The 26,391-nt window shown below is 33.9% G+C and overlaps 5 protein-coding genes across 5 annotated transcripts; 3 read left to right on the top strand and 2 right to left on the bottom strand.

Annotated features, from left to right (window-relative positions):
• The first annotated feature begins 364 nt into the window (after positions 1-364).
• LOC120272078 (acetyl-coenzyme A carboxylase carboxyl transferase subunit alpha, chloroplastic-like) lies at positions 365-5,740 on the top strand. Its single transcript, XM_039278818.1, has 11 exons — positions 365-520; positions 1,138-1,543; positions 1,946-2,020; positions 2,456-2,563; positions 2,673-2,833; positions 3,068-3,182; positions 3,264-3,418; positions 3,672-3,723; positions 3,814-3,882; positions 4,294-4,371; positions 4,620-5,740. The coding sequence occupies exons 2-11, from the start codon at positions 1,175-1,177 to the stop codon at positions 5,637-5,639; spliced, it is 2,202 nt and encodes a 733-aa protein (XP_039134752.1). The 5' UTR covers positions 365-520; positions 1,138-1,174; the 3' UTR covers positions 5,640-5,740.
• Positions 5,714-6,594, bottom strand: LOC120271767 (25.3 kDa vesicle transport protein). Its single transcript, XM_039278443.1, has 3 exons — positions 6,401-6,594; positions 6,132-6,292; positions 5,714-6,047 (listed from the first exon to the last, which is right to left on the bottom strand). The coding sequence occupies exons 1-3, from the start codon at positions 6,592-6,594 to the stop codon at positions 5,746-5,748; spliced, it is 657 nt and encodes a 218-aa protein (XP_039134377.1). The 3' UTR covers positions 5,714-5,745.
• An 822-nt stretch (positions 6,595-7,416) lies between these two features.
• On the bottom strand, positions 7,417-10,129 carry LOC120271937 (O-glucosyltransferase rumi homolog). The gene is given in 7 exon segments (XM_039278621.1): positions 7,417-7,920; positions 8,029-8,166; positions 8,168-8,240; positions 8,316-8,573; positions 8,656-8,715; positions 8,791-9,281; positions 9,981-10,129. Coding segments are annotated over 7 exon segments (1,494 nt in total). The 5' UTR covers positions 10,104-10,129; the 3' UTR covers positions 7,417-7,569.
• A 3,742-nt stretch (positions 10,130-13,871) lies between these two features.
• LOC120271860 (O-glucosyltransferase rumi homolog) lies at positions 13,872-17,804 on the top strand. Its single transcript, XM_039278537.1, is given in 6 exon segments — positions 13,872-14,125; positions 16,023-16,436; positions 16,438-16,550; positions 16,632-16,889; positions 16,965-17,175; positions 17,255-17,804. Coding segments are annotated over 6 exon segments (1,503 nt in total). The 5' UTR covers positions 13,872-13,966; the 3' UTR covers positions 17,603-17,804.
• Positions 17,805-18,733: 929 nt separating this feature from the next.
• On the top strand, positions 18,734-22,041 carry LOC120272586 (probable LRR receptor-like serine/threonine-protein kinase At1g63430). The gene is made up of 13 exons (XM_039279452.1): positions 18,734-18,922; positions 19,015-19,156; positions 19,250-19,321; positions 19,423-19,566; positions 19,643-19,786; positions 19,885-20,001; positions 20,082-20,149; positions 20,275-20,517; positions 20,589-20,794; positions 20,886-21,018; positions 21,087-21,244; positions 21,322-21,519; positions 21,596-22,041. The coding sequence occupies exons 1-13, from the start codon at positions 18,829-18,831 to the stop codon at positions 21,839-21,841; spliced, it is 1,965 nt and encodes a 654-aa protein (XP_039135386.1). The 5' UTR covers positions 18,734-18,828; the 3' UTR covers positions 21,842-22,041.
• Positions 22,042-26,391: the final 4,350 nt, after the last annotated feature.

Consider the following 26,391-nt stretch of genomic DNA (forward strand, 5'->3'; position numbering starts at 1 on the left):
CGGTAAAAATGCACAGTCGAGCATCACCGCCACCGGGGAGGCCCGGGACGGGGGGTTGTTTTTATCCGCCAGCTTCGAAGGTTTTGCAAGGGTACCGCCGCGAGCGCCGCCGCCATCGCCACCCAGGAGCCCACCCAGGAGATTATCCATTATTTTTATTTAAAAGTTACCTTCAGAACTTTGATAAGTGGTGTATAGTAAAAGTAATTTCACAATCTCTCAGCAGAGGTGGTGATTATACGGCGTGCCTAATCGTTGAAAGCCGGCCCCACACTCCGTCAGAGTCCAAACCCAATCCTCCAGCAAAGCAAAGCAAAGCAAAGCAAAGCGCCATTTTTTTATTATTCCCTTCTACTATAATTGACTCCCTCATTTCTTCTTATCACATTCAGAAAACCCTAATAAAAATATAATTTAGATCCTTCTAGAGCTCTTCCCTCATCCTGGGCTTTGTCTTGTTTCCCTGCGAATTCAGGTTGACCTGAATGGCTGAATTCCTGCCAAGAAATTTTGATTCGAGGTCTTCTCTTTTTGTTCCATACATTATTTCCGTTGCTGCTTGAGCTGAAATCCTGATTGACCCTTAAAATTGGTTTTTTTTAAAAAAAAATATATATATAATTTGTTGCCATTTTTTTTTTAACTATTTTTATTTCGTTTGATTTATATTCAGTTTAATTTTGATTGTTTTGATCATGCTATCATGCTGTTTTGAATTGTTAATATCTTGAAGAAATTGAGAATTTCAAAATTCAGCTAAAGTGGCAGCAAGTTTTGGATATCTTAGTTTCAGCTAGCTGAAGCTTCACTCTGCTTCTTTGTTTGATGATGATGAGAAATTCCTGTTTTACTTCTTGTAATCAGTGCTGATAACTCAAGTTCTTTTGGAGATGGCAGATTTAAAGGTTGAAATTTTGGCTTCCTCTATAGTTCAATATCATGAAAAATTTGAGAATTATGAAGCTCAGCTAATTGCCAGCAATTTTGGGATATCTTAGTTTTAGCTAGCTCAAGCTTCACTTCACTGTAACTGATTGAATGTTCTTAATTGTTTCTTTGTTTGATGATGCGAGTAATTCATGTTGTCTTGTTCGAATGGTGCATTTGCTGTTATAATCTTATTTTGTTAAAGTGCAGATAACTTAAGTTGTTGTAGAAAGGGGAGATTTTGGAGATGAATTCTTTTTCTCCATCAATGGTTGGGGGAGGAGAGAGATGTGGTTTTGTCTCTGGATCCCAAATTCTTTTGAAGAAAAACTTTCTTGGTTCTGCACTGCCATTTGCTCTAAATAAAGGGACTTACAGTCCTTGGTTGAAGCAGCTGGAATGGTCTAGGTATAGAAGTGGACACAGACTTGCTGTGTATGCAAGAATCAAAAAGGGTCAGAAACATGAGTATCCATGGCCGGATGATATTGATCCGAATATGAAAAGTGGGCACTTGAGTTATTTATCTCATTTCAAGCCTCTTACGGAAAAGCCGAAGCCTGTCACCCTTGCTTTCGAGAAGCCATTGGTTGACTTAGAGAAGAAAATTGTCGATGTGAGTCCTTTTTGCAGACTTCTTGTTGCTCGTCTAGATCTACTGCATTTGACTGGTATCTAAATGCATAACCATTATGAAAATTTCTCTACCCTATGGTGATGCCACTTAATAAGTTTATGAGCATTATTTGTTAAAGACTTAAAGCAGTGGTTATCTTAATGTTTCTGTGAAGAATAGATATCAAATTAGTTTTCTACAATAAAAGGGCTGTTGTTATGTTTCAGCTAAACAAATTAACAGCTATTTAATATTGTTGAGGGGTAGATATTTTTGAACGGTCCTTGTAGTAAATTTAAGAAAATGGTTGGAGGAGCATTTTGTATGCTGGCTTTGATTTTCTGCTTTATTAGGTTGTTCTTATCTGATTGAGTTATCCTCCTGCTTTCACTGGTTGTACAGGTGCGCAAAATGGCTGAGGAAACTGGTCTGGATTTCAGTGAGCAAATTAATTTATTGGAAAACAAGTATCAACAGGTTTATTCTTAGTATTTTTTTTTTTTTAATTTTCATGAGCATTTTTGATAAAAGTGAAAAGATTTCAATTATATATTTCAGTTAGAACTTATCACTCCAAGGTTGAAAGCTAATTACCATTCTGTCCTTCAGGGCTATATGAGGCATAATTTTGATAATAGAGAAATGATTTCAATTATGTTATTTCTGCTGGTACTTCTTATCATAGTATGTTTGAAAACTTATAACCAAACTGTCTCCCAGGGCTATGTTGGGATTGAGTCATCCCCAATCAGTGATCTACTTTGATTAAGTTAGTCTTAATTTGAATTTATGGAATGAAATAGAAAAATAATATGGCATTAATTTTAGTCCCACTCACCAGATTTTGATTTCTCGAGACTTCTATCATGCTGGTTTCTGGCCCCAGTTTGTTCTTATCTCTAAATTTTACAGGCTCTAAAAGATTTGTACACCCATTTAACTCCTATTCAACGTTTGAATATTGCTCGACATCCGAACAGGCCAACATTTCTTGATCATGTTTTGAATATCACTGAGAAGGTACTTTTTAGTCCACTTACCATTTGACATTTTCTTCTATAGTTCTTATATTTGCTGAGGTGTTGATAGGGTTTTGATCTCAATCTTGTCATACTTTCTTATTGTCTAGTGGGTCGAGCTGCATGGAGACCGTGCTGGTTATGATGATCCAGCCATTGTTACTGGCATTGGGAGCATAGATGGCAAGTCATACCTTTTTATAGGCCATCAGAAAGGAAGAAACACCAAAGAAAACATTCAAAGAAATTTTGCAATGCCTACGCCCCATGGGTACTCCACAGTTGCATAATTTTGGAGATGCCTTCTCATTTGACCCTGAAAGTTTATTCTATTTGCTGTAAAAATTTTGGGAATTTCAATCCCCTTGTTTCTATAATCTATATTCAAATATTGATGATGCTTAACTTATTGAGGACCTGCTTTGAATCTGTCTTTTCCTTTAGGCTTTGTATAATTGACTCATCAGATGTTAATTGAGCTTGATAAATCTACATTTTGCCACAGCTACCGAAAGGCTTTGCGCATGATGAGATATGCTGACCACCATGGCTTTCCTATTATCACATTTATTGACACACCTGGTGCATTCGCTGATCTCAAATCTGAAGAGCTTGGCCAAGTATGTATCTTGATCTAAATTTCGTATTTTTGATTGAGATGCATCTTTAGCTATGTGTTTGGCGGGATTTAATTCTTGCAGGGGGAGGCAATTGCTCACAATTTAAGGGAAATGTTCGGCCTTAAGGTTCCAATAATCACAATTGTTATTGGTGAGGGTGGTTCTGGTGGGGCTCTTGCAATTGGTTGCGCAAACAAGTTGTTTATGTTGGAGAATGCTGTATTTTATGTTGCAAGGTAAACTAGCTTTTATTAATAGTATGTTAATGCAACTTAGACATTGATTTCAAGATGAAAAAATTTCAGATTTATTTTGCATGTCATGTTTATCATACGCATACATTGTACCTTGCATTCCTTTGAAGTCTTCTTGATACGTATTGAGCGACAATGCAAACGGCATGGTTTAATTTTTTCTGTTCATTATCATTGTTTTAATGTAATTGTTTCATATGATTGACATTATTATTTTCCCTTTTGCTATATGAAGTCCGGAAGCATGTGCTGCAATTTTGTGGAAGTCTTCCCAAGCAGCTCCTAAGGTACACATAATTAACACTGCTTTTTCCACATTTTTGTCCGAACTGCTCTCTGAAGTCACAAGTAAATCTTTTATTTTTTTCATGTGTCAGGCAGCAGAGAAACTAAAAATCACAGCTACAGAACTATGCAGGTTCAAAATTGCTGATGGAATCATTCCTGTGAGTTTGTCAACATCTAAATGTTCTCTTGAATATTTTATGCATGATTAAAACATCTTTGTACCATTTATTTGCAAGAAATATATAGATGCAAATGATTAACTGTGTCTAGGAGAATTCACTTTGCCAAATTGGTTGTGATGGATTGCTGAATAAGCTAAGTGGTTTTAACTTAGGTTTCGAGTTCTCAGTAGATGGTGAGAAGAGTAATATGAATGAGATTCAAAATGCACAGTCCCTTATATTACGACATTCCTATTATTATTTACTTTATTCAACCAGCTTCTTTTATAGAAAATTGAATTGGAATTGTGTATAGAAATTTCAATAAACAAAGTGGTTTTCTTATTCCTGCATTTGTCTCTAACCATGCCATTTGTGGTTTTCTCACTGTGCTATTAATGGTTATAGGAACCTTTAGGTGGTGCTCATATTGACCCCACTTGGACTTCACAACAGATCAAAGTGATGATTTCAAAGGCAATGGAGGTACGTGTTATTTTACTATATTCTAATTTTAGATTAAGGTATGAGTTCAAAATCATTTTGACTTGTGTATACATTTTTTCTTTTGCCAAGAGACCAATCTACATTCTGTATTCCACCAACATTTAGTCATCTATATTATCTGTGGAATGTATTTTATTCTCAGGAGAAGTCATAGAAAGGGTGCGGGAGAACAATTAGTGGTTATGTTATTTGAGACATTAGAAACTAATCCATATCTACTGATTCAGGAACTTGCACAAATGGATACTGATGCTCTACTCAGTCATCGACATCTTAAATTTCGTGCACTCGGGGGCTTCCTTGAAGGTGCTGATGTAGAGCCAGAGAAAAAACGTAACATGAAGAAGAAGGAAGCCAATGTATCTAAATTAACGGCCGACTTAGAACTGGAAATCGATAACCTTAAGAGGGCTGCAAATGAAGCCAAAGGCCAATCTTCTGGTCCTGTTATCACCAAAGAGGCAATAGAAAAGTTGAGACTAGATGTCGACAAAGAAATAACTAATGCTTTCATTTCTATGGGTCTGCAAGAGAAGCTAGAAACTCTCAAGATGGAGTTGTCGAAGGTGCAGTCTAAATCTGAAAGTCCGGCCCTTAATCCAGCATTGAAGGACAAGGCAGATAAACTTTTCCAAGAATTTAAACTAAATTTATCCCGCCCGGGGTCCTTCCTCAGTTTAAAGCAGAAACTCGAAAAGCTTGCAGAGGTTAACAAGTTGGTGGAGCAAAGAGAGAAAGCCGAGAAACTAAGGAAGGAGATCAATGAGAAACTCGGAGGCCGGGTAAAAGAAAGGATGGAAATCTTAAAAATGGCACGGGAGAAAGTCGCGAAAGGAGAGAAGTTAAGTGAAGATCTTATAAAGGAGGTGGACAAGGTGAAGGAAGAACTCCAGGAAATGCTTAAATCGGTGAATTTGGAAGTCATCGGCTCAAGTAAGAAAAAAGCTCCATCAGCTCCGCCAGGCCTGGAGGAGAAGCTGGAGAAAGCTGATGAGGTAATAAAGATGGAAATAGACAAAGCTGTTGAGCTCGGAGGTTTAAAAGTTAAATTAGAGGAGTTGAAGGCTGAGGTTGCTCAAGGATCAAATAAGGAAAAGATTAATGAATTATCAAAGGAGATAAGAGAACAAATTGCCGCGGTGGTTGATCCTGCTGAACTTAAGAAGAAAATCGAGAGTGTGACCGGTTTATCACAGCCAGAAGCTACTGATACATTGCCGCGACAAGCTGGTATTGTTGCTGACTAATGTTGAGGCTGTTGTCTATCTGTTTTATTTAGTACATGTTGTGATCTTTGTATAAAATGTTCGACAGAAAAAAATTTGTTATTGCATTTCTTTGTCAGAAATTTCATTAAGTTGCAATCAGCCTATACTCTGTAATGACAATGCTTGACCAGAATACAACAAAGACAGCTACAAAACAGATAACAATGGGTGTCCATTTGAGAGCAATCTCCTGAAAAACCTTTGTATTCCAATCTCCGGATTCAGTTCTAAGCATATCAACAACAGGTGCTTGAACTCTGTTAATGAATTCAGAGAAATCCTCTGTGACTATACTGAGATCTTGCACTCTGTTTGATTTCATCTTTGAGAGATTTGCTTGTGTTCTTGTATCAACATATTGTTTCCTTATACTCCCAACCACATATTCTACACACAGAAGCACACTGTTAGATTAGATTTAATTTTAATTTCAATTTTAATTTTTTTTTAATAAAAAATCTTTGATATTACCAAATTTTTTGAATGCATATGGCTTAGAGAAAGCCTCCACAATCTTTAACTCCACCTTCTCAAACTCTTTTCTCAAGTCTTGAAGATAATGAAAAGCCAACTTTGTTGGATATTGAACATCACAGAGTGTAAGATAACACACACTGTTGCTAATCAAACAACTACACAACAAACATTGTGAAATAAATCCAAGAAAAAAAAAGATTAGATTTCAAAAATTAAAATAAAAAACCCAAAAATAAAAATTAGAGTTCCAAGTGAGAACTTACTGAAAACAATGGTGATCAATGAGGACAGTCATCCCTGAGCTTTCCAAAGCTCCTCTTCTTGAAACCTCCACAAGAACAAGCTCACCTTTATCCTTATACTCTGATGTGGATTCAATGTCCTCATTTAGGTACTCTGGTGTTTGAGTTAATGGTAACCCATCACTCAACCTCCCTATCAATGTTAGTTTAACCATGTTTTCTTTCTCTTTCTCTCTATAAGACTCCAGTTTATATAGAGAGGATGAAGAAAACTTTTTGGCTAAGGAAATGGATTGGGGAGCAATGTGATACATTTGGGTTAGATAAAAAGTTTTAAAGTACTCTTTTCTGGGAAAGTGAAGTGATACACATCCCACTTTTTACATGGCTTTCCGACCAAGATACTTTCTGTCTCCACTCATTATTTAAATATTTTTAAGTATTAATTTATAAAATTTTATTATTTTATAAATGTGGAAAATATTTTATTCTGTTATTTTCTTTAACCAATTTAAATAAATATGTCTGGATTTTTTTGTGATCAGCTAGACTCAGGCAAAGACGTGCCCTCTTATTATTATTTTTTTTCTCCTGAGCACTGTCCGGCTTTCAGCTGTGGTTCTTCTCTCGGTTCTCTTTTTTTGATGTTTGTAGTTTTGTTTGTTTTTATTGTACTCTTTTTGTTTTCACATCTACTAGATTGTACTTTTTTTAAAAAAATATATGTAATTTATTCACCTTTAAAAAAATAATATAATAATAAAAAAATTGCTTCGTTATTGTGTTTGCTTTTATATTAATAATAACAGATGATTTAAATAAAACTTAAATCTGATTCCAATTCATAAAAAAAATTTGACTTATATATATATATATATATAATTTTATGGCTTTATAGTAACAAGGTGTAAAATGCTCAGCCTTTTCGATAACAATAATAATAAACTTAAATTATAATACATTGTCTAAGTTTATTTTTTATTAGAAATATGAATAAATCACATATTCAAACTTTTGGATTCTGGATTTAGGACAACAATAAAATACCAATGCTCATATTATAGGGTGATAAATTCTAACTTTTATAAAAAATAAAAATAAAAATATTTGGCTAGTTTAACAACAACATATTCTCAAGTAACATAATATCTTCAATCTTTCATGTAACTCTCATTTTCCATTTATTTTACTTAGTGTTTTTTCCATGCTTCCTCTTCCAAGTCCTCTATTTGCTTTCTAGAGCTAGCAATCATCCTCTTATACTGCTGAAACTCCCCTGGATCATAAGGAGGAGGCAAACTACATGGTCCCTTGTAATGAGTAGTGTTCACCAATGAGCCCATCATGTTTATCTTATGCCTTCCTGTACTAGGACAAGCCATGCTCTCAGAGCAATACTCAACTGCACCCTCAGGCACAACTGGCTTGTATTTCAACAGCTTTGAGTATTCTATTAACAAGTGTAACATGTAGTCATATACATTGTCCATGCTCATTTCTTCTTGCATGAACTTGCTTGCCTTCTTCCCAATTTCTTGTGCCTGTTCATATATATATATATATATATATATATATATATATATATCAGTGACTTTTATATACTTCATAAGAAGAAAAGGAATAACAACAATATTAACCACATTATATACCTCCTTTTGGTGAGAATTTCCCCAGTCCACAGCAAACTTGATAGACCTACACTTGTCATTGTCCCTGATTGGCCAGTAATGTGTTCCTGGTATCAGAGCTCTTGACAAAAAGTCATCAAAACGAGTGTTCACAAACAAACGTCGGTGAATCACATGCGAGTATAAATTTCTCACTCACTGACCATGCTCCTCCTTCAATGTATATTTTGTACCTGCATTCCAAATCAATTGTCATTCATGTCATGTGTTAATTATATCTCAATTTATATTTGATTAATTTATTTTACCTGTGAGTGCACTGGTCTTCCAGGTTTGATTCCTTGAAATTTGTACGAATCTCTTTGAACCAGTCATTCACATAAACCCTGGCATTCCATTCATGGTCTTTAGAGACATTGCACCTGAGAAGATCTACCCGAGTTCCGGCGACGGTGGGATTACCCTTCCAAAAAGCATATGGTTCTCTATCAACCCATTTGGTTCTCTTATTCCCTTCTTTGATTTCTTTCAAAGCTCTTTCCCAAGATTTTATATTGATCTCAGCCCTTAAATGTCATTCAGGCATTTCATCAAACACTTTGCTAAGAAAAACAAACAAGTGAGATACAAGGTGTTTGATGAAATTACCAGCCCCAAAATGACCAGTCAGGAAACACTATGTCCAATGTTGTGCCATCTTTGCAGTACCTGATAGCAAAATCAAACGTCATAATAGATTTAATTAATGAAAAAAAAATCTAAATTATTACTTGAATTAGTTACCGAAAGAGCGGTGGAGGAATCGGTGAACCGACGGCAATATAGTCCGCCTTCTTGATCATCGGAGGGTCTTCGCAGTTGAACATGATATCAAGGTCAGGGACACGGCCTGGATAACGACGTATAAGCTGAAGAATGCCCCACACTGTGAAGACATCACGAGTTTGGAATATATATTTTAACTTTTCAAAGTATACACGGCCATTTAAGATGATGAGCCGGAATGTGGCACGGTCCCGGGCACGCATGACGGCTTCTTGAGTGATGCCAGTTAGAGCCCAAGGACCGAGGTCTTCATGGATCCAACGGAAGTATTCAGGGCATGAAGATGATGGAGGGAGTGTGTGGGGTGGTATTGGTATTTTAGATGAAGAACATGCCAAGTTGGTCATGTTGTTGCAAGTGAAGGGGATGATGGTTTGTGGGTATGTGAGTGCTTGTTGAGTTACGGTCGCCATGTTTGTTATACTTGAAGTGGATTTGCTGATAAGTGGCTGCATGGATATTGGATAGATTGATGAGTTATTATGATTATTTTTCTAAGATGAGAAAATGTTATATATGAAGTGATTTGGCTCATTTTAATTTTTTGGGTTATGATAAAAATTGAAGCGGTTTCAAAAAATTTTGACGTTGCTAAAAGAAAAATATTAATTATACATAATTTTATTATGAAATTTAAATTAAATTTGTGATTTATTCATTTTATTTTTTAAAAAATAAAAATTTAAATTAAATAATTAAGATGTATTTGTTTTTCTACTGCATTTATATGTATTTTGTGCATATGAACCCAAACTTAGAGATATACTAAAAAAATAATATAATTTTTTTCATAAGTCAAATAAGACTTAGTTTACTTCAAAGTTTTAGACAATTTTTTTAAATAATTCATTAATATACTTTCTCTCTCATCATATTTTTCTAACACACCTTTTTCTTTCATACCTTCTTTAGAGCTCATCTCTTCTATAAAATCTCTACACAAATTTTTCATCTAATTGATTTCTACACCAATGTAAAATCTTCTCAAATATTTATTTATATCCAAATAAAAAATATTCTAATTCTTATTGGAAAATCATTTTAAAATCCCTCATAAATAAATCATAAATAAACAAACAAGAGAAAAACACACACACACATATACATATAGATACATACTGCAGGGAGAAAGAGAAAGAGGGACTTACAGAGTTAGTGAAGTAAAGAATACAAAAGAAGAAGATGATGAAGAAAAGAAGAACAATCCATCCAGAGTAGAGGGCCAAATTAATCTTTGCTTTATTTTTGCATGGCAAACAAGAAGTCTCCATGTCTCCTCTTTGTCCCAACAAGAACAAGAAACAAGACCCTCCTCATATAATTCCATACCTTATACCAACACCTTCATTAATTAAACTCATATCACACGTCTCTAGATAGGTGGACCAAGTTATGAATAATTTTGCAAGTCTTCATATGAATGAGACTTTGTAAGACTTTTTTGGTAGTTTAATTAATAGATTTATTTATTTATTTACTATTATTATAATAATAATTATTATTATTATTATTATTTTGGCATATATGAGCAGCGGGAATTGCCACGTGTCCTCACTCCTGAAACTGAAAAACAGGATCAAGAGAAATCGAACTCATATCTTTCCCAAATGAGGGGACCCAGGGTATCGTTAGGTCACATGTCCTTTTGATAGTTTAATTAATAGTTAATCACCAATGACTTGTATTTGTTTAGTTATTACCATTATATATATATATATATATATATATATATATATATATATATATATATATATATAAAATAAACCAACTCATTTATTAAATGTTTAATATGTTTGGAGTGATCTATTAAATAGATACGGATAAATTCGGACCAACCTGCCAATACTTTCTTAAAAAAAAATGTACTTAATTAAGTGGGTGATGGAGAAGATTTAACTCTCTAACATTACAACTTCAACCAAACATATGGCTTGTATCTATCCTACATTTTGGTTAGTTTGATAGTAACAATATGTGTTACAATCTTGGGGAGTTAGGATAGATAGATCTAAGATGTACATAAGTTGACATTGATCAAGTTTGATATTATTACGGTGACAAACTAGTTCATATAGTGTTGTGATATGTGTAAAGATTAATAGGAGATAAAAACACAAAATAAGAACTTTTATGCTGTTCAGTTAATTTGATCTACGTACTCTTCGACAATTAATATATATATATATATATATATATATATATATATATATATATATATATATATAAAGTGGATGAACTACAAACAAAACAGTACAAAATTCAAAGACAAACAACGAACAATCACAAGAGTGGAGATATCCAACAACAAGAATCTAAGAACAATAAAAAGAGAATCCCCAGGATCCCCTTCCCCACTCTCTGGGGGTAACAAAACACTCAGAAGCTAAACAGCGCTTGAAGAGAAAAGAGGCTCAGAGGGGACACATTCCGTGGCCTTAGAAGTGAAAAATTTAAGGCTCCGCCATTAGATAAATATATCTAATATATGTATATAACTCTAAAACTATATTTATTTATAGCCCAAAACCAAACTAGTTTAGGTTGGTTTGAATTACATTATAAAGTCAGGTTCGGATCTATCAACCCAAGGTTTATGGTTCCACCATTAACTTTATGGAAAAAATAATAATAATAATAATAATAATAATAATAATAATAATAATAATAATAATAATAATAAATAAATAAATAAATAATTCTCTTTTGATCGACCTCCTATAAAACGAGCTAGGTCACTAAACATGTTAGATCACAAAATAACTAAAATCACAAAAATATTTGTAAAATAATTACTTGAAAGAAGATGAACATATGGAATTCTTCCAATTTCACACAAAATTATCACCAAATATTATAATTATTAATTGGGAACCATATTTGTTAGGAACTACTGTTGTAGAATTATTTACATTAATTTGTTACGTGGTACTCTTCAACAAATTTTATAGTTGAGTTATTCCGTTGGAACTTACACTAGATGTTGTTAGATAATTTGATTGAGAATCTTTTAATGAGTCCAAGATTTATATTTCTATTTTAAATTTGGACAAAATATCAGAAAAATAATTATCTCAATGTTTAAATTTTTTAAAAATAATGACATGTATTATATATATATATATCACATTAAATTCAATCTAAGATATTTATTTTTTTACTTGAAATTGTAGATAATTACAAAGCTTAAATTGAGTTTTTTAAATAAAAGTGGATAATCATAATTAAAGCTTACTAACAGAGTTAAAATTATTACATCCCTTTTTCTCTTCTTATATTCGTACTCTGAGTTGGAAAGCAACAATAGAGAAAGATACCAAGGTTTTACAATAGTATTCTTTTTTTTTTTTGACTTTCTTTTGTTATTATTTACAATTTTATTCTATAATTTTAGATAATTTCACACACCTCTCTTATGTGTTCTTTTATCAACAGTTAAATGATTATGTGTATGATTACTTGTTAGCTTTTCTTTAAAAGTGCTACCTTTGATTAAATAACTTTTAAAATTATATTATTGTATGTGGTTATGCGCAAGTTGTGGCTTTTATTGCATTAATGCATTGATTTGTTTAGAGTTGTATGACTTTGATATTTCTTAAACTCATAACTAATTAGCTTAATTTTATTCAATCTTTACCTATGTTTTAAAATATAAAAACCAATTAATGTGCTCTTTGTTTTTATAGGCAAATGAAATCTCGGTGCTTGTGCTCATGTTGTTTTGGACTATGAAAGGTATTTTTCATAGTGGTCCATAACGCTCGAAAATAAGGCTTCTTTTTATTTTATTGGTGATTTTTTTTTACAAATAATATCATTAGAAAAAAACTCATGCATGAGAACTGCTTCACCGGTTCGAAACCCATGTGTGTGCTATTGTTCACACATTATTCAGATGCTATTTATTCATTATTCATTGGTATTAGATAGATATTGTACATTAGGTCCCAGTATTATCATTTGTAAAAAGAATTGTATTTTCTAACCCAGAACGATAGTAGGGACTAGATACCCATATTAAATTCTAGTAGGTCCTAGTGTAGGAGAAGATTTATTGTTTATCTCTCTAGAGTTGCATAATAGAGGATTTGATTTTGATATATCATCTAGGGTGTGGTATGTACTTATGAGATAATTTTCTGTCCCTTTAACACAAGCACCTATTTGTATATAAACATGTTATATTTAGAGATAAATGATCAATTAAGAAATATTTAAATATTATATCATTACTAAGTATGCATAATTACTATTTAATTGCACAACGAAAAAGATATCAAATATCATAACACAATCTATTAGTAGCGATCGTTTTCTAAATATAATGATAGAGATAGAGATATCTTATTATTTAACTAATTATTATCTTGAAAATATATCAATCTACTTAATAACATGTCAATAATTTAATTTTCAAAAAAAAATTCTTTAAGTCAAACTATGTACAAAAAAGATATTAACACTCCATGATCACTCAACAACATGAATTAATAAATTAGTTTTTATTAATAATATAATAATAAATACAATTTCATATATGCTTCATCACGAGGTCAAGACATGTACATTAATCCATCCCAACTACCAATCTTGTAACACTAAAAAATTAATAATTAATATTTTAAAAAAATAGTCAAAAGACTTCATTGGCTATAACATGATTAGATTAATGAGAAATACATATTGGTAAATGCACCAACGTCTTTAAAATTCTCTATTTCTTTGTATAGATAGAAGAAGAATACTCCATTTATTACAGTCATTTTAAACAACAAACCATTTATTACCATGAACCCAACACCAAGAGTATATATGAACCCATTATATTAAACAAACATGACTAAATAACTTCTAATATTTAAGCTTCATATTAAAAAAATAAAAATAATAACAAACTATTATTCTTTATGAGATCATGACTAACAAATTAACCAAGTCCTCTTGGAATGCATCCAAGTACTTATCTAAAAGTCTTCAATGTCGTGTGAGACATGAAAAGGAAATTACCATCACACAAAATAATAACAATAATAATATATGGTATTTAATTATTATGGTTTGAAGTATAAATTGGTGTTCCTTTTTGTGTTTGAAGAGTAGAAGAAGAAGAAGAAGAAGAGGAAGAAGAAGAGGCATGGAGAGGTGTGTGGGTTATTTTTCTAAGGATGAAGAGATAGTTTGTTTTCCATGCAACAGCAAGAAGCCAAAGATTCTCACAAGTTTATATTCAGCATGGATGGTTGTTCTCTTCTTCATCGTCCTTCTCTTTTGTGCTCTTCTTTTCTCAAACTCTGTAAGTCTTTCTCTTAATTCTCTTTCACTATAGCTCTAGATTAAGATGAAAAACATGCATATATATATATAGATATATGTATATGCTCAAGAAGAAGATGAAAATAAAGAGAGAAGAAGCTTTTTATAATATGTTTATCTATTTATTTATTTCACTTCTCAAATATATGCTAGTTTGATCCTTGCGTTCTTGATGGAGGTTAGGGATGGTGTAAACCTTTTTTTCCTTATTTATTTATTTATTTATTTAGTGAGAAGAATGTATGGTAAAGGATGAATTATTTTATTTTGTTGGTTTTGTAAGGTGGTCCTTTTCACATCTACATCAAGCTTACATTTTCAAGTTGAAAAGTCAGGTCTAGTGGATTGAATTTTTTTGTGCAGAAGCTTTTTAATCAAATGTTTTTCTTCTTGGAAAATTGTTAAAGTCTTGGATTTGTATACGTAGTTTTATATAATTATTAAACAAAAAGACATGCAAATCTTGTGTTCAAAGGTGCTTCTTTTGTGTTTTTTCTCTAGAATAACTCCATAACTTTCCCTTTCAAAGAAAAATACATACATATATACATATATATATATATATATATAGAATATAAAATGAAAAGAGAACAAGTATATATATATTTGAGAAGTAGATACATCTCTTTCTCTCTTTGTATTCCTTGTCACTAGTTTAATTTCTTTTTATGTTGTTAATGGAGGCTAGTGTTCTTTCTCTTCTTGTTTTGATAGGCATACATGTTTATTTATTTATTTATTTTTGGAGTTATCTTATAGTTGATGAACCTTATTGCAAAAAGGCAAGTTTTAATGGTAAGAATGTGAGATAAGGTGTGCTTTAGATGAACTATTAAATATTTAATTAGTTTCCAAGTAGTCATTTTACATCCATTTCAAGCTTACAAATTGCCATTTTGATACTTCTTTTTTTTTTCCTCTAAAGAAAGTGTCCATTTTGAAAAGTCAAAGTCTAGATGATTGTTTCTTTATGAACATACTTCTCATCAATTTTATTTTTTATTTTTTCGCAGAATGACAATAGTGGGAATCATTTTTATATATGGTTGAAATTATTTTTTTATATATGGTTGAAAATTTTAGGATGCTATGTAGAATTGAATTTTTAGGATTTAGAAAAATATGATTTTTTTTTTGCCTATAAAAAAAATGAAAACAACAAGTTCATTTTTTTTATGACCCCATCTAATTTTCATTTTTTTATTCCTCCATCTAATTTTTTAATTTGTCAGATTAAATCATATTTAATTATGTAATTTTAAAAAATAACCTCTAATAATTCCAAATATAATAAACAAGATATAAAATTAATTTAGATTGCGATTAGAATTGTTGTTGGTTGTTTAGAAGAGATTAGATTTTGATTAAAACAATCACATCAACAAATTTAAATCAAACTTTTCCACCTAATCTTTACATTTTCTATGCAATGAAATAGACATGTTCAAAAAAAATTTCCATTAATAAATAAAAAGATTTATCGTGGTTTTTTCCTTGAATTTTCCCCATTTTTATTTTATTTAATAAATAGGATAATTATTAAAATAAGTAATTGACCGCTTTATATATTTTGATTTTTTTTTTATTCAGAATAAAGGTAAATAACAACTATTATTATTTTTTCAACGTCAAATGCCAAAATTATCACTAAAAATTAACCAGAAACTTTACTTTAATAGTCCTTTTTTTTATGAGTGATAATTTTTTATTATATATATATATATATATATATCTTTTTCCAATATAGATTCCTATAGAACTCTATAATTGTCTTTTCTCAATATAATTTAATGGTTTATACAATTTTCCAAAAATTATTATTATTATTATTATCTTAAAGCAAATGCTCATTATACTCTTCTTTTGTGCATTAACAGTCAATGGTCAGCAACATCACAACTACTTTAACTAACTTTGCCTCCACCACTCAAGAACCAACTACCATTCCCTTCACTTGCAACCCTGCAAACTTAACATGTCCATCAACCAACATAACATCGCACACACTCCCTCCATCATCTTCATGCCCCGAATACTTCCGATGGATCCACGAAGATCTCCGGCCATGGGCCGAAACAGGCATAACTGAAGAAGCCGTCTTGCGTGCCAAGAAAGAAGCCGCATTCCGTCTCATCATCTCAAATGGCCGTGCATACATTGATCTCTACCACCATGTTTTCCAAACCAGAGATATCTTCACCATCTGGGGCATTCTTCAGCTGCTACAACGATATCCTGGCCGTGTCCCTGACCTTGATCTCATGTTCAATTGCGAAGACATGCCGGTCGTCACGGGCTGCTGATTATAAGGCTGTCAATGCACCGATCCCTCCGCCGCTCTTTCGGTACTGCAAGGATGACAGAACTGTGGACATTGTGTTCCCAGATTGGTCATTTTGGGGCTGGTACTTTCATCAAACACCTTGTGTCTTACCTGTTTGTTTTGCTTGGCAAACTGTTTGATGAAATGCCTGTATGAGTTTCAGGGTTGAAGTCAATATAAAACCATGGGAAGTGCTGATGAAGGAGATCAAACAAGAGAATGAGAGGCTTAAATGGGTTGATAGAGTGCCATATGCATACTGGAGAGGAAACCCAGATGTAGCTGGTACTCGGCACAATCTTCTTTCATGCAATGTATCTAAAGATCATGAGTGGAATGCAAGGGTTTATCGCCAAGATTGGTTCAAAGAATCACGCCAAGGTTTCAAAGAGTCAAATCTGGCAAGCCAATGTACTCATAGGTAATTCACCACCAAATCAATAAACATTGTGATCTTTGCTTGTGGATGAGCTAATGCTAAAATGTCTGATTGAAGGTACAAGATTTACATTGAAGGAAGATCATGGTCAGTAAGTGAGAAGTATATCCTCGCATGCGATTCACCGACATTGTTTGTTAGCACTCGTTATCATGACTTCTTCACTAGAGGCTTGATACCCGGGAAGCATTTCTGGCCTATTCCGTCTAACGACAAGTGTAGATCGATCAAGTTTGCTGTTGACTGGGGCAACAGCCATCAAAAAGAGGTACAAATATTCGAATTCTAGTTCTTCTCAATATTTGATTGTATAATTTGTTTTAAATACATTGGACAAAAATGAACAGGCACAAGAATTGGGGAAGACATCAAGCGGCTTCATGCAAGAACAATTGAGCATGGACTATGTATATGACTTCATGTTGCACTTGTTAACAGAATACTCAAAGCTTTTGAAGTACAAGCCTGTTGTGCCTCCCACTGCTGTTGAGTATTGCATGGAGAGCATGGCTTGCACTAGACAAGGATTAGAGAAGCAATTCATGTTAGATTCAATGGTTAAGTCTCCTAGTGATAGAGGACCATGTGCTATGCCTCCCCCTTATGATCCTGGTCAGCTGCAAGACTTTTTAACAATGAAGGCTAATGCTACAAAGAAAATAGAAGAGTTGCAGAAAAATTCATTGCAACATTAAAATAGTAATTGTATATATGCTTTCCTTTTTTTTTTTTTAAAAAAAATATATATATATATATAATTAGTTCTCGGAGTAGTTTCAACTTTCAACAGCTGAAAGAAAGATGAAACTTTGCTTTGAAGTGAGGGATAAATGATTTGAAATTTATTTGTATGTTTACTTTAAGACAAAGAGACAAATACTTGGGCTCCTTTTTTATGTTTCAGTGGTGTTGTTTGATTGGATGCAACTCCAATGGCACAAAATATAATATTTTAATTTATAATATATCCAAAACAAAAAAAAAAATCATGTATACATCACTTATGGTTTACATAAGTTACTATTTTATCATCATGTTTTTTACAAATAAATTTGATTTTAATATTATTAGAAGGAAGGGTGAGGCTTTTTTTTTTAATAAAATAAATAAATCATTATCATTAAAAAAAACAGAAGCACAAAGACTACAATGAACCACACCTTGGAAAGGAAGCGGGTGAGCGTTTTTATGGTAGTAAATAATAATTTTTACTAGAGGTAATTAAATTTGTTAAAACAAAATATTTAACACTATTTTAACTAAATTTACATCAATCAAACACAACAAAAATAATCAAATGTGACATGAGCAACACTGAATTTTCACTGGCTTGTAAAAAGTAAAAAGTAAAAACACACACCCCTTGATTTTTTTGTCCTGAAGCAGAGATAACCTCACAGTCAAGAAAAGAACAACAGATCCAGCATGCATATCTTTGTTTAATGTTGTTGTTGTTGTTGATGAGCCAAAAAAAGGCTATGTCTTGCATGGGGACCATACATTTTGCAAGCAGGAAAGCTCACGGAATCTCCAGGTCTTGCATTGCATGCACAAGAGCTGGAAAACCAAATCTTATTCTATTACTCTCCACTCCCACCCTTTCCCTGCTTTACTCTTACATCTCTCCAGAGTCCATATTGGCTTGCTTTGAAGCACAGTTTTGAGTAAAAATCAATTCTTTTGATTTGAAGATTTTTATCAAATGATGTAGTTTGGTATTGGTTTACCTTTTTTAAGCTTTAATTGTTCTTGAATGTTGAGGTCCTATATGGACCTACTAATAATTTTGGAAACATTATTAGTGTTGCTTTATCTCCCTCCCTCTCTCTCCAACTGCTACACCTAACACTGCTTTCGTTGTTGTTCATCTTCACCATTTCTGAGTACGGTCTCATGTTTCTCACCTAAAGCCATTGATAGTATGAGTTCAGTGTTCCCAAAGTTGTTGCTTTTGCTTCTTGCATTCAAGTATGGTTTTCTTTTGGTTGGGTCTGGATCTTTGCCAAACCATGAAGGTCTGTTCTGAGAAGTTCCCAATGTGTCTCCTTTCTTTGTTTTTTTGGCTAAAGATGTGATTTTGTGAATGTTTTCTTTGGGGTTTTTGTAGTTTCAGCACTTGAAGCTTTCAAAAGAGCAATTTTTGAAGATCCATGGAGAAAGCTTTCTGATTGGGGTGTCTCTGATGGCAATCCTTGCAAATGGTCTGGTGTTTTCTGCTCAGGATCTCAGAATGGGGTGATTATAACCTTGTGAGATACACTGCTTTGCCCTATTTATGATTGGAATGTATTTATCCATGAATCTGCTAGAATTTCTAGGTGATTTACAGATGAGATTTGCAGGAATCTTTCTAGTTCATCTTTGAAAGGGTTTCTTGCCCCGGAGCTAGGGCTTCTGAGTTCTTTGCAGGAAATGTATGTGATCCTTGTGTTTTTAAATGCTAATTTTGCTATTTTATTTAGAGAAAGATGAAAAGTAGTGTTGAATTTCTTCTGTTTTACTGCTGATTCTGCAGAATATTGGATAACAATTTGCTACTTGGATCCATACCTAAAGAACTTGGAGAGTTGAAGAACCTCAGAGTGCTGGATTTGGGCATGAACAGACTGTCTGGTTCCATTCCTCCTGAGATTGGGAACTTGACTAGCATTACAAAAATGTAAGGAGTAAACTATCTGTAAATTATACCTTCTTGATTTTATGTTTTTACCTGATTTTTCCCTTGCCTTTTTTAGAGATCTTCATTCTAATGGCTTGACTGGAACTTTACCATTTGAGCTTGGTAATCTTGCATATCTTGCTGAGCTTCGGTTGGATCGGAATCGATTCAGTGGACCGATTCCTGGAAGCAATAACTTAAGTTCATCTTCTTCTTTACAGTAAGTGGATGATACATAACTAGCTGTTTAATTAGAAGAACTCATGGCAAACTTAATAGTCTAATTGGGAATTTAGAAGATGGTATCGATACATGCAGGCTTGCCTCCCAGAGCCATTCCACAGGATTATGCAGGTTGTCTCGGTTAAAGACTGCTGATTTTTCATTTAACTTTTTTATCGGAAGAATACCGACTTGCTTGAAGTATCTTCCAAGGTGAAATGTCTGCAAATTTTTAGTATGCTTATGTTATGGTTCTTCAGTGTGATTGTGATTATATTTGTTCCTTTTTTCAGGTTAAGCTTCCAAGGAAACTGCCTCCGAGATAAATCTTTTGTAGCTCAGCGTTCTACTGAAAAGTGCAGTATGCAACTCTAATCATGCTCTAATTTCATTGGTTCACTTGAATGCATATGAAATCAAACTTGTTTTTTTTTCACAAATGTGTGGTTGTTCATGCCATGATCTGATATGTTAATAACATGCTAGACGATTCTGCAAGTGAAGGAGTAAGTGAAGGTGTATACTGGCATTCTGATGTGGGATCCAATCACCAAAGGCAGAGGCAACCTGAATGGCTTCTGATTCTGGAAATTGTTACTGGTGCTCTCATGGTTGTTTTCTTCATTAGTGCTTCTGCTACAGTTATTAAAATATGCAAACCGAAATCCACTTTAGCTATTCCATGGAGAAAATCTTCAAGTTTGAAAGACCAGCTAGAAATATCAATTGGTAAGTGATTACGTTTCTCCGTGTTAATTGAATTACTTGCAATGCATGAATGCCAATATTTGGTGTGATAGATGGCGAGAAGCTGAAAAATGTGGAGAAAATAGGCAGAATGGATCTTGAGGTAGCCTGTGAAGATTTCAGTAATATAATTGGTTCTTATCAAGACACTATAGTCTACAAAGGCACTAGGAAGGATGGGCCTGAAATAGCAGTTGTATCACTTTGCATTGCAGAGGGCAATTGGACAAGATATCTTGAGTTTCTCTTTCAGAATAAGGTAAAACTAATTAGTTCGATGAATTTCACAATTTTTAATTGCAGTTCTTATATGGAGATACATTTCTCATTAAGCTGTGATGTCCACTCAGGTAGCTGATTTTGCAAGGCTAAACCATGAAAACATTGCAAAGTTGCTTGGTTATTGCAAAGATGACGACCCATTCACAAGGATGCTTGTTTTTGAGTATGCATCTAATGGGACACTGTCGGAACACCTTCATTGTAAGTTAATCAAGTTATTTTAATACGTTATGATTGATTGATCTAGAACAGAGCATGTTTTTCTGCAGATGGTGAAGACTGCCAGTTATCTTGGCTACGGCGCATGAAAATTGCTATTGGTATTGCTCGTGGACTAAGATATTTGCACACAGAGTTGGATCCTCCATTTACTATTAGTGACTTAAATTCAACTACAGTTTATCTTACCGAAGATTTTTCTCCAAAGGTATACTCTAACCAAAAGTAGTAGTTTATTCAAACCTTTATGATTGCATTTATGATTATCGGCTGTTCTCTGTTCAGTTGGTGGATTTTGAAAGCTGGAAGATGGTGTTTTCAAAATCAGGGAAGAACTCTGGTTCTTTTTACAGTGTCATGGACTCTATTGAGCAACAGCACATGGATGTACAGGGAAACACATTTGCTTTTGGAGTTCTTTTACTGGAAATAATAAGTGGAAGACCTTCACATTGCAAAGATAGAGGTTCCTTGGTGAACTGGGTGAGTGTTTTTTATCGACATCTCTTAATTGTTCAAGTATTTCATATCAGACCCTATCATGTATGTTGCATTGCAGGCTATTGAGTATCTGCGGCAACCTGAGGAGATTGACAAGCTGGTAGTTCCTGAACTGAAGAATGTCAAGCATGACGAGCTTGCGGTGATTTGCAGTGTGGTGAGCCTTTGCATTGATCCTGATCCAACAAAGCGGCCGTCGATGCAGATAATTTGTTCGGCACTGGAGAATGGAATAGACACTTCACCTGATGCTTTTCTGAAGGATTCTTCACTGGCTTGGGCAGAGCTTGCTTTGTCCTCTTAGTTTAGTTGTTTACAATTCACAATGTGAGTCAAAAATATACACACGTGAGAAAACCGCATTACACTTAAAATTTTCTTCATGTAGAGATGTGTGCAGTGTGCAGTGTATAAATTTGATTGATTTGTAAACATTAACGGTTAAAACTTAAAAAATGTATAAGGTTGCTAACGGTTACACAGACGTAAGGATGCTTGGATTTCTGCTGTAGTTGTAGTAGGTATAGGCAGGGATCATGGAGAAGCAAACATTAATTTCTTTTAAAAATTGTATAAATCATTAATTTATTAGAATAAAGAAGAACAAAGTGCTGAAGAACAAGAACAACAATAGGTGAGAATCCACTGGGTGTGAACAGTTCCCCCTTGTTGTCCATATGTTCCAGCTTCCACCGCAGAGACCCTTATCTACTAAGTCTTGTTGAACTTTTGAATCATATATTCGGTAGTGTTTGGTTAGATGTAGTTGAAAATACAATGAATTTTAAATTACAATGTAGTTGTAATTACTGTATTTAAAAATACAAAGAGTGCGAAATCTAGTATTTGGTTTGATGTAGTTCGAATGCTGGATTTTAAAATTTTGTATTTGGTTGGAGGGATTTATAAATATGGATTTGATATATGGTCACCTAAGGTAAGATTACTTTATATTCAATGATCATTAGTATTTATTAATTATAAAATAAACAGTTATATATATAATATTATTATTAAATTTTAGTTGTATTAGTTCAATTTACATAAATATTTCTATAATCAATAAAATAATTTTTAAAAATATGAAACCATAGAGAAATGAGTATCTTTCACTAAATATATTTCATTTGTCTAATATTTATGTTAAATATGTTATGCTTATCCCTCTAATTTAGTTTAGCCCTAAAAATTATTTATAAGCATATATTGTATAGTTTTATGATAAAAATAATATATTAAATTAATAAATTTCTTCTTTGGAATAACCCATAACATATTTGCATTTAAAAAATAAAATAATTAAATAATTAAAAATGATAAATTATCTAATTAGGATAAAAAAACTATATATTTTTTTGAATTAAAATTAAAATAATTGTTTGGATATTATTTGTGGAAGATTTAAATTTAAAATAACACTTTTAAATATATTTAAACGGTTTAACAAAATCAGAATATTTGCTACTATATATATATTTGATAAGTGGCTATAATGATGATCAAATAACCAACATCTAAACCTCACATGACAATCATGTGAGACATATTTTATAAATTAAAATCCTGCACTTTGAACTACGCTCAAATTGGATGTAGTTCAAAATCCATCAAATCCTTACTTCATTGTAGTTCAAACTCCTTTTGACTTTTTTTAAATTCATTTAAATAAACATAGGATTTTCAATGACTTTGTAATTCTAACTACATGAAGTTCCAAATCGGTGAAACAAACACCTTCTCTTGTTGAACTTATGAAACTGTTCAAGATTCTTTTCTACTCATTGGCTTTTATTAAAGTAATTGGAACTGTTTTGGGGATTTTATTTCCCTGACATTCCATTTCTTCACACAATGACTAATTGATAAGTTCAGCTTAATAATAATGTTATGCTTGATTATATTCACTTGCACATGGTTAAAGAAATCCTGATGACACGTTTAACAAGACACCAAAATTCACAAACACCTACAGAATAATTAAATAGAACAAAGTCAGTTAAAAGCTCCGCTTACATCTCTGGTGAGGTTTACAGATTTTATATCTTTCTAGTTTTTTTCTCGCTGCTACTATTGTACTTTGTACTTCCCTGTATTTCTTTTTAATAAATTAGTGGTTTATCCACCTTATTCAAAAAATAAATAAAAGCTCTGCTTACTGCATCACTTGTCAGGAAAAAGAATTAGAGGAGATATTGATCATCATATAGAATACGTGAAAACCTCCATAAATTTCCAAAAGAAAAAGAGCCAAGACATGATCCAAAAATCAAATTACTCTTTTTATGCATATCACTTTCTGCATGTGGAAATACCTGATTGGAGAATGGTCTTTGTTTGTAGCTCTCAAAGATAACCTCACCTTCCTATAAATTGATTCACAAAATGAGAAAAATGGCTGAATAATAAAAGATTAAGTGATAGCTGTTGTGAAGAAAAGAACAAGAGAAGCAATGAGCAGAGAGAGACGATACTATTACAGAGAAGATAAACACCAACAACTTGAACTGAAGCACTTCAGTTCACCACCCTTACATTACTCTTCTTCACTAGATAGATAACAGCATACATTATGAGATTCAAAATACAACAACTACAAGACAAACAAGACAAACTTACACACATACTCATAAGACACAAGTAAACATGCATTAACTCTACTTAGACTAGCCAACGATCTTCGGGTCTATTGGTACATGGGTCGCCGATAGAGCTCTCACCGAGTGGTGAGAGTTCGATTCTCGGCTGAGGGCACATTTCTGGGAGTTGTGAATAGTGGTTGTGTACGGGTGGTTCCAGCGCCCACGTGAGCGCGGCCCCGTCCCCACTTGTTCCACCGAGACTTGTGCACGCCCCTGGGGTCTCTAGTGGGTTCGCCCCGCTCTTCTTCCTCAAAAAAAAAAAACTCTACTTAGACTAGATAACTCCATCCACAATCAACGTGCATGGAATGCACTAACCACAGTGCACTGAACCTGGTCTTCTCATGGATATTCAAAGCATAACACACAACAGTCGCTACCCATGCTCTGAAAAACCAAAACTCCTAGCTTATCTCTTAGTTCTTCATGCTTTGGTCCTGAAAGAGCCTTCGTGAAAATGTCGGCCAGCTGTTTATGTGTGCTGCAGTGGACGATGTCAACTTCCCCATTGGTTATGAGGCTTCGGATAAAATGAAACCGCACGTCGATGTGTTTCATTCTCCCGTGCTGTGCCGGATTCCTAGCAATGGCAATGGCTGCTAGATTATCACAATGCAGAACAGTTGCACTCCTTTAGAGGAACTTCCATGTCAGCTAGTAGGCGACGCATCCACACTGCTTGGCAGGCTGCCGAAGTTGCGGCGACGTATTCAGCTTCCGTGCTTGAAAGAGCGATTATCTCCTGTCGCTTTGAGGCCCATGCTACTGCACCAGAACCAAGATGGAAAACCCACCCGGTGGTACTTCGGCGATCGTCGACGGAGCCTCCCCAATCACTATCAACGAATCCTTGTAGACGAAAATCCTCAACACACTCATACTTGAGTCCCATGTTGATAGTTGCTGATACATAATGAAGAATTCTCTTCACTGCCCCAAGATGATGTTTTGTGGGCTTTGAATAAACTTTGAGATTAAACCCACAACAAACATGAGGTCAGGCCGAGTATGTGTTAAATACAATAAGCTCCCAACCATGCTTCAAAACCGATTTACATCAGCCTTTCTTGAATTGTCCTCTAATTGAAGTTTTTCATTAGTATTCAAGGGAGTTGTCTGAGGCTTGATGTTCATCATACCTGACTTCTTCAATAGAGTTTCTGCATATCTTTTCTGAGAGATGAGAATTAAACCTGGTTGTTGTTTTACTTCAAGGCCTAGAAAGTAATGTAATAATCCGAGATCAGTCATCTCGAATTCGTGCATCATGTTCTTCTTGAAATCATTCACCATCGACTGTGATGAACCCATGACCAGGATATCATCAACGTATAAACAGATAAGCAAGATATTAGAGTCTTCATCAATTCGTTTATACACAGTGGGCTCATTCTGACTTCTTATAAACCCAAGCTTGCCAAAATGATGATCAATCTTCGTGTACCAAGCTCGTGGAGCTTGTCGGAGCCCGTAGAGAGCTTTGTTGAGTCTATACACAAGACCTTCATTGCCTGGCTGAGTGTATCCCTGGGGTTGCAATACATACACCTCCTCGCGAAGCTCGCCATTGAGGAATGCGGACTTCACATCCAACTGGAATACTTGCCAATGTTTCTGAGCTGCCACGGCGAGGAACAACCTCACGGTTTCAAGCCTTGCAACAGGGGAGAACACTTCGTCGAAGCCTACTCCACTCACCTGAGAATAACCTTTTGCGACAAGGCGTGCTTTCCTCTTGTGTAGAGTACCATCAGATAGAAACTTCGATTTGAAGATCCATTTCAGTCCGATGGGCTTCCTTTCCTCTGGTAGAGTAGTTAAAGTCCATGTCTTATTCTTTTCAATGCTGGTCATTTCTTCATCCATGGCCAATTTTCAGTCATTATGTTGTTCAGCTTCTTCAAATGAGCTGGGATCTCCAGCTGCAAGAGCAAAAGAACATGAATTATATAATTCATGTAATGTTCTGTACCTTGGAGTAGGGTTAACGAGAGAGGCTTCAATGGGTGAAGAGAAAGTGTCCTGCTGCTGCACAAGATGATCTTGTGAAGTTGAGTTTTCTCCAGTTGCCGTGCCTTCATCACATCGGTCCAAAGCTTTATTCAACGTGGAAGAGATATGAGACAAACCAATGGGATCACTCCAATTCCAGCACTTCCCTTCATGGAAAATTACTTCTCTGCTGACTTGTACTTTTCCAGTCACTGGATCGAGT

The sequence above is a fragment of the Dioscorea cayenensis genome, chromosome 11 (genome assembly GCF_009730915.1).
Source record: "Dioscorea cayenensis subsp. rotundata cultivar TDr96_F1 chromosome 11, TDr96_F1_v2_PseudoChromosome.rev07_lg8_w22 25.fasta, whole genome shotgun sequence".
Lineage (NCBI taxonomy): Eukaryota > Viridiplantae > Streptophyta > Magnoliopsida > Dioscoreales > Dioscoreaceae > Dioscorea > Dioscorea cayenensis.

Coding starts and splice junctions, on each gene's coding strand:
- LOC120272078 (XM_039278818.1), top strand. CDS start 1,175: ATGAATTCTTTTTCTCCATCAATGGTTGGGGGAGGAGAGAGATGTGGT. Junction 1,544..1,945: donor TAGAGAAGAAAATTGTCGAT/GTGAGTCCTTTT, acceptor CTGGTTGTACAG/GTGCGCAAAATGGCTGAGGA. Junction 3,883..4,293: donor TTGCTGATGGAATCATTCCT/GTGAGTTTGTCA, acceptor TAATGGTTATAG/GAACCTTTAGGTGGTGCTCA.
- LOC120271767 (XM_039278443.1), bottom strand. CDS start 6,594: ATGGTTAAACTAACATTGATAGGGAGGTTGAGTGATGGGTTACCATTA. Junction 6,293..6,400: donor ATTGATCACCATTGTTTTCA/GTAAGTTCTCAC, acceptor TTTGTTGTGTAG/TTGTTTGATTAGCAACAGTG. Junction 6,048..6,131: donor ATATGCATTCAAAAAATTTG/GTAATATCAAAG, acceptor TTCTGTGTGTAG/AATATGTGGTTGGGAGTATA.
- LOC120272586 (XM_039279452.1), top strand. CDS start 18,829: ATGAGTTCAGTGTTCCCAAAGTTGTTGCTTTTGCTTCTTGCATTCAAG. Junction 18,923..19,014: donor ATCTTTGCCAAACCATGAAG/GTCTGTTCTGAG, acceptor GGGTTTTTGTAG/TTTCAGCACTTGAAGCTTTC. Junction 19,322..19,422: donor CTGAGTTCTTTGCAGGAAAT/GTATGTGATCCT, acceptor CTGATTCTGCAG/AATATTGGATAACAATTTGC.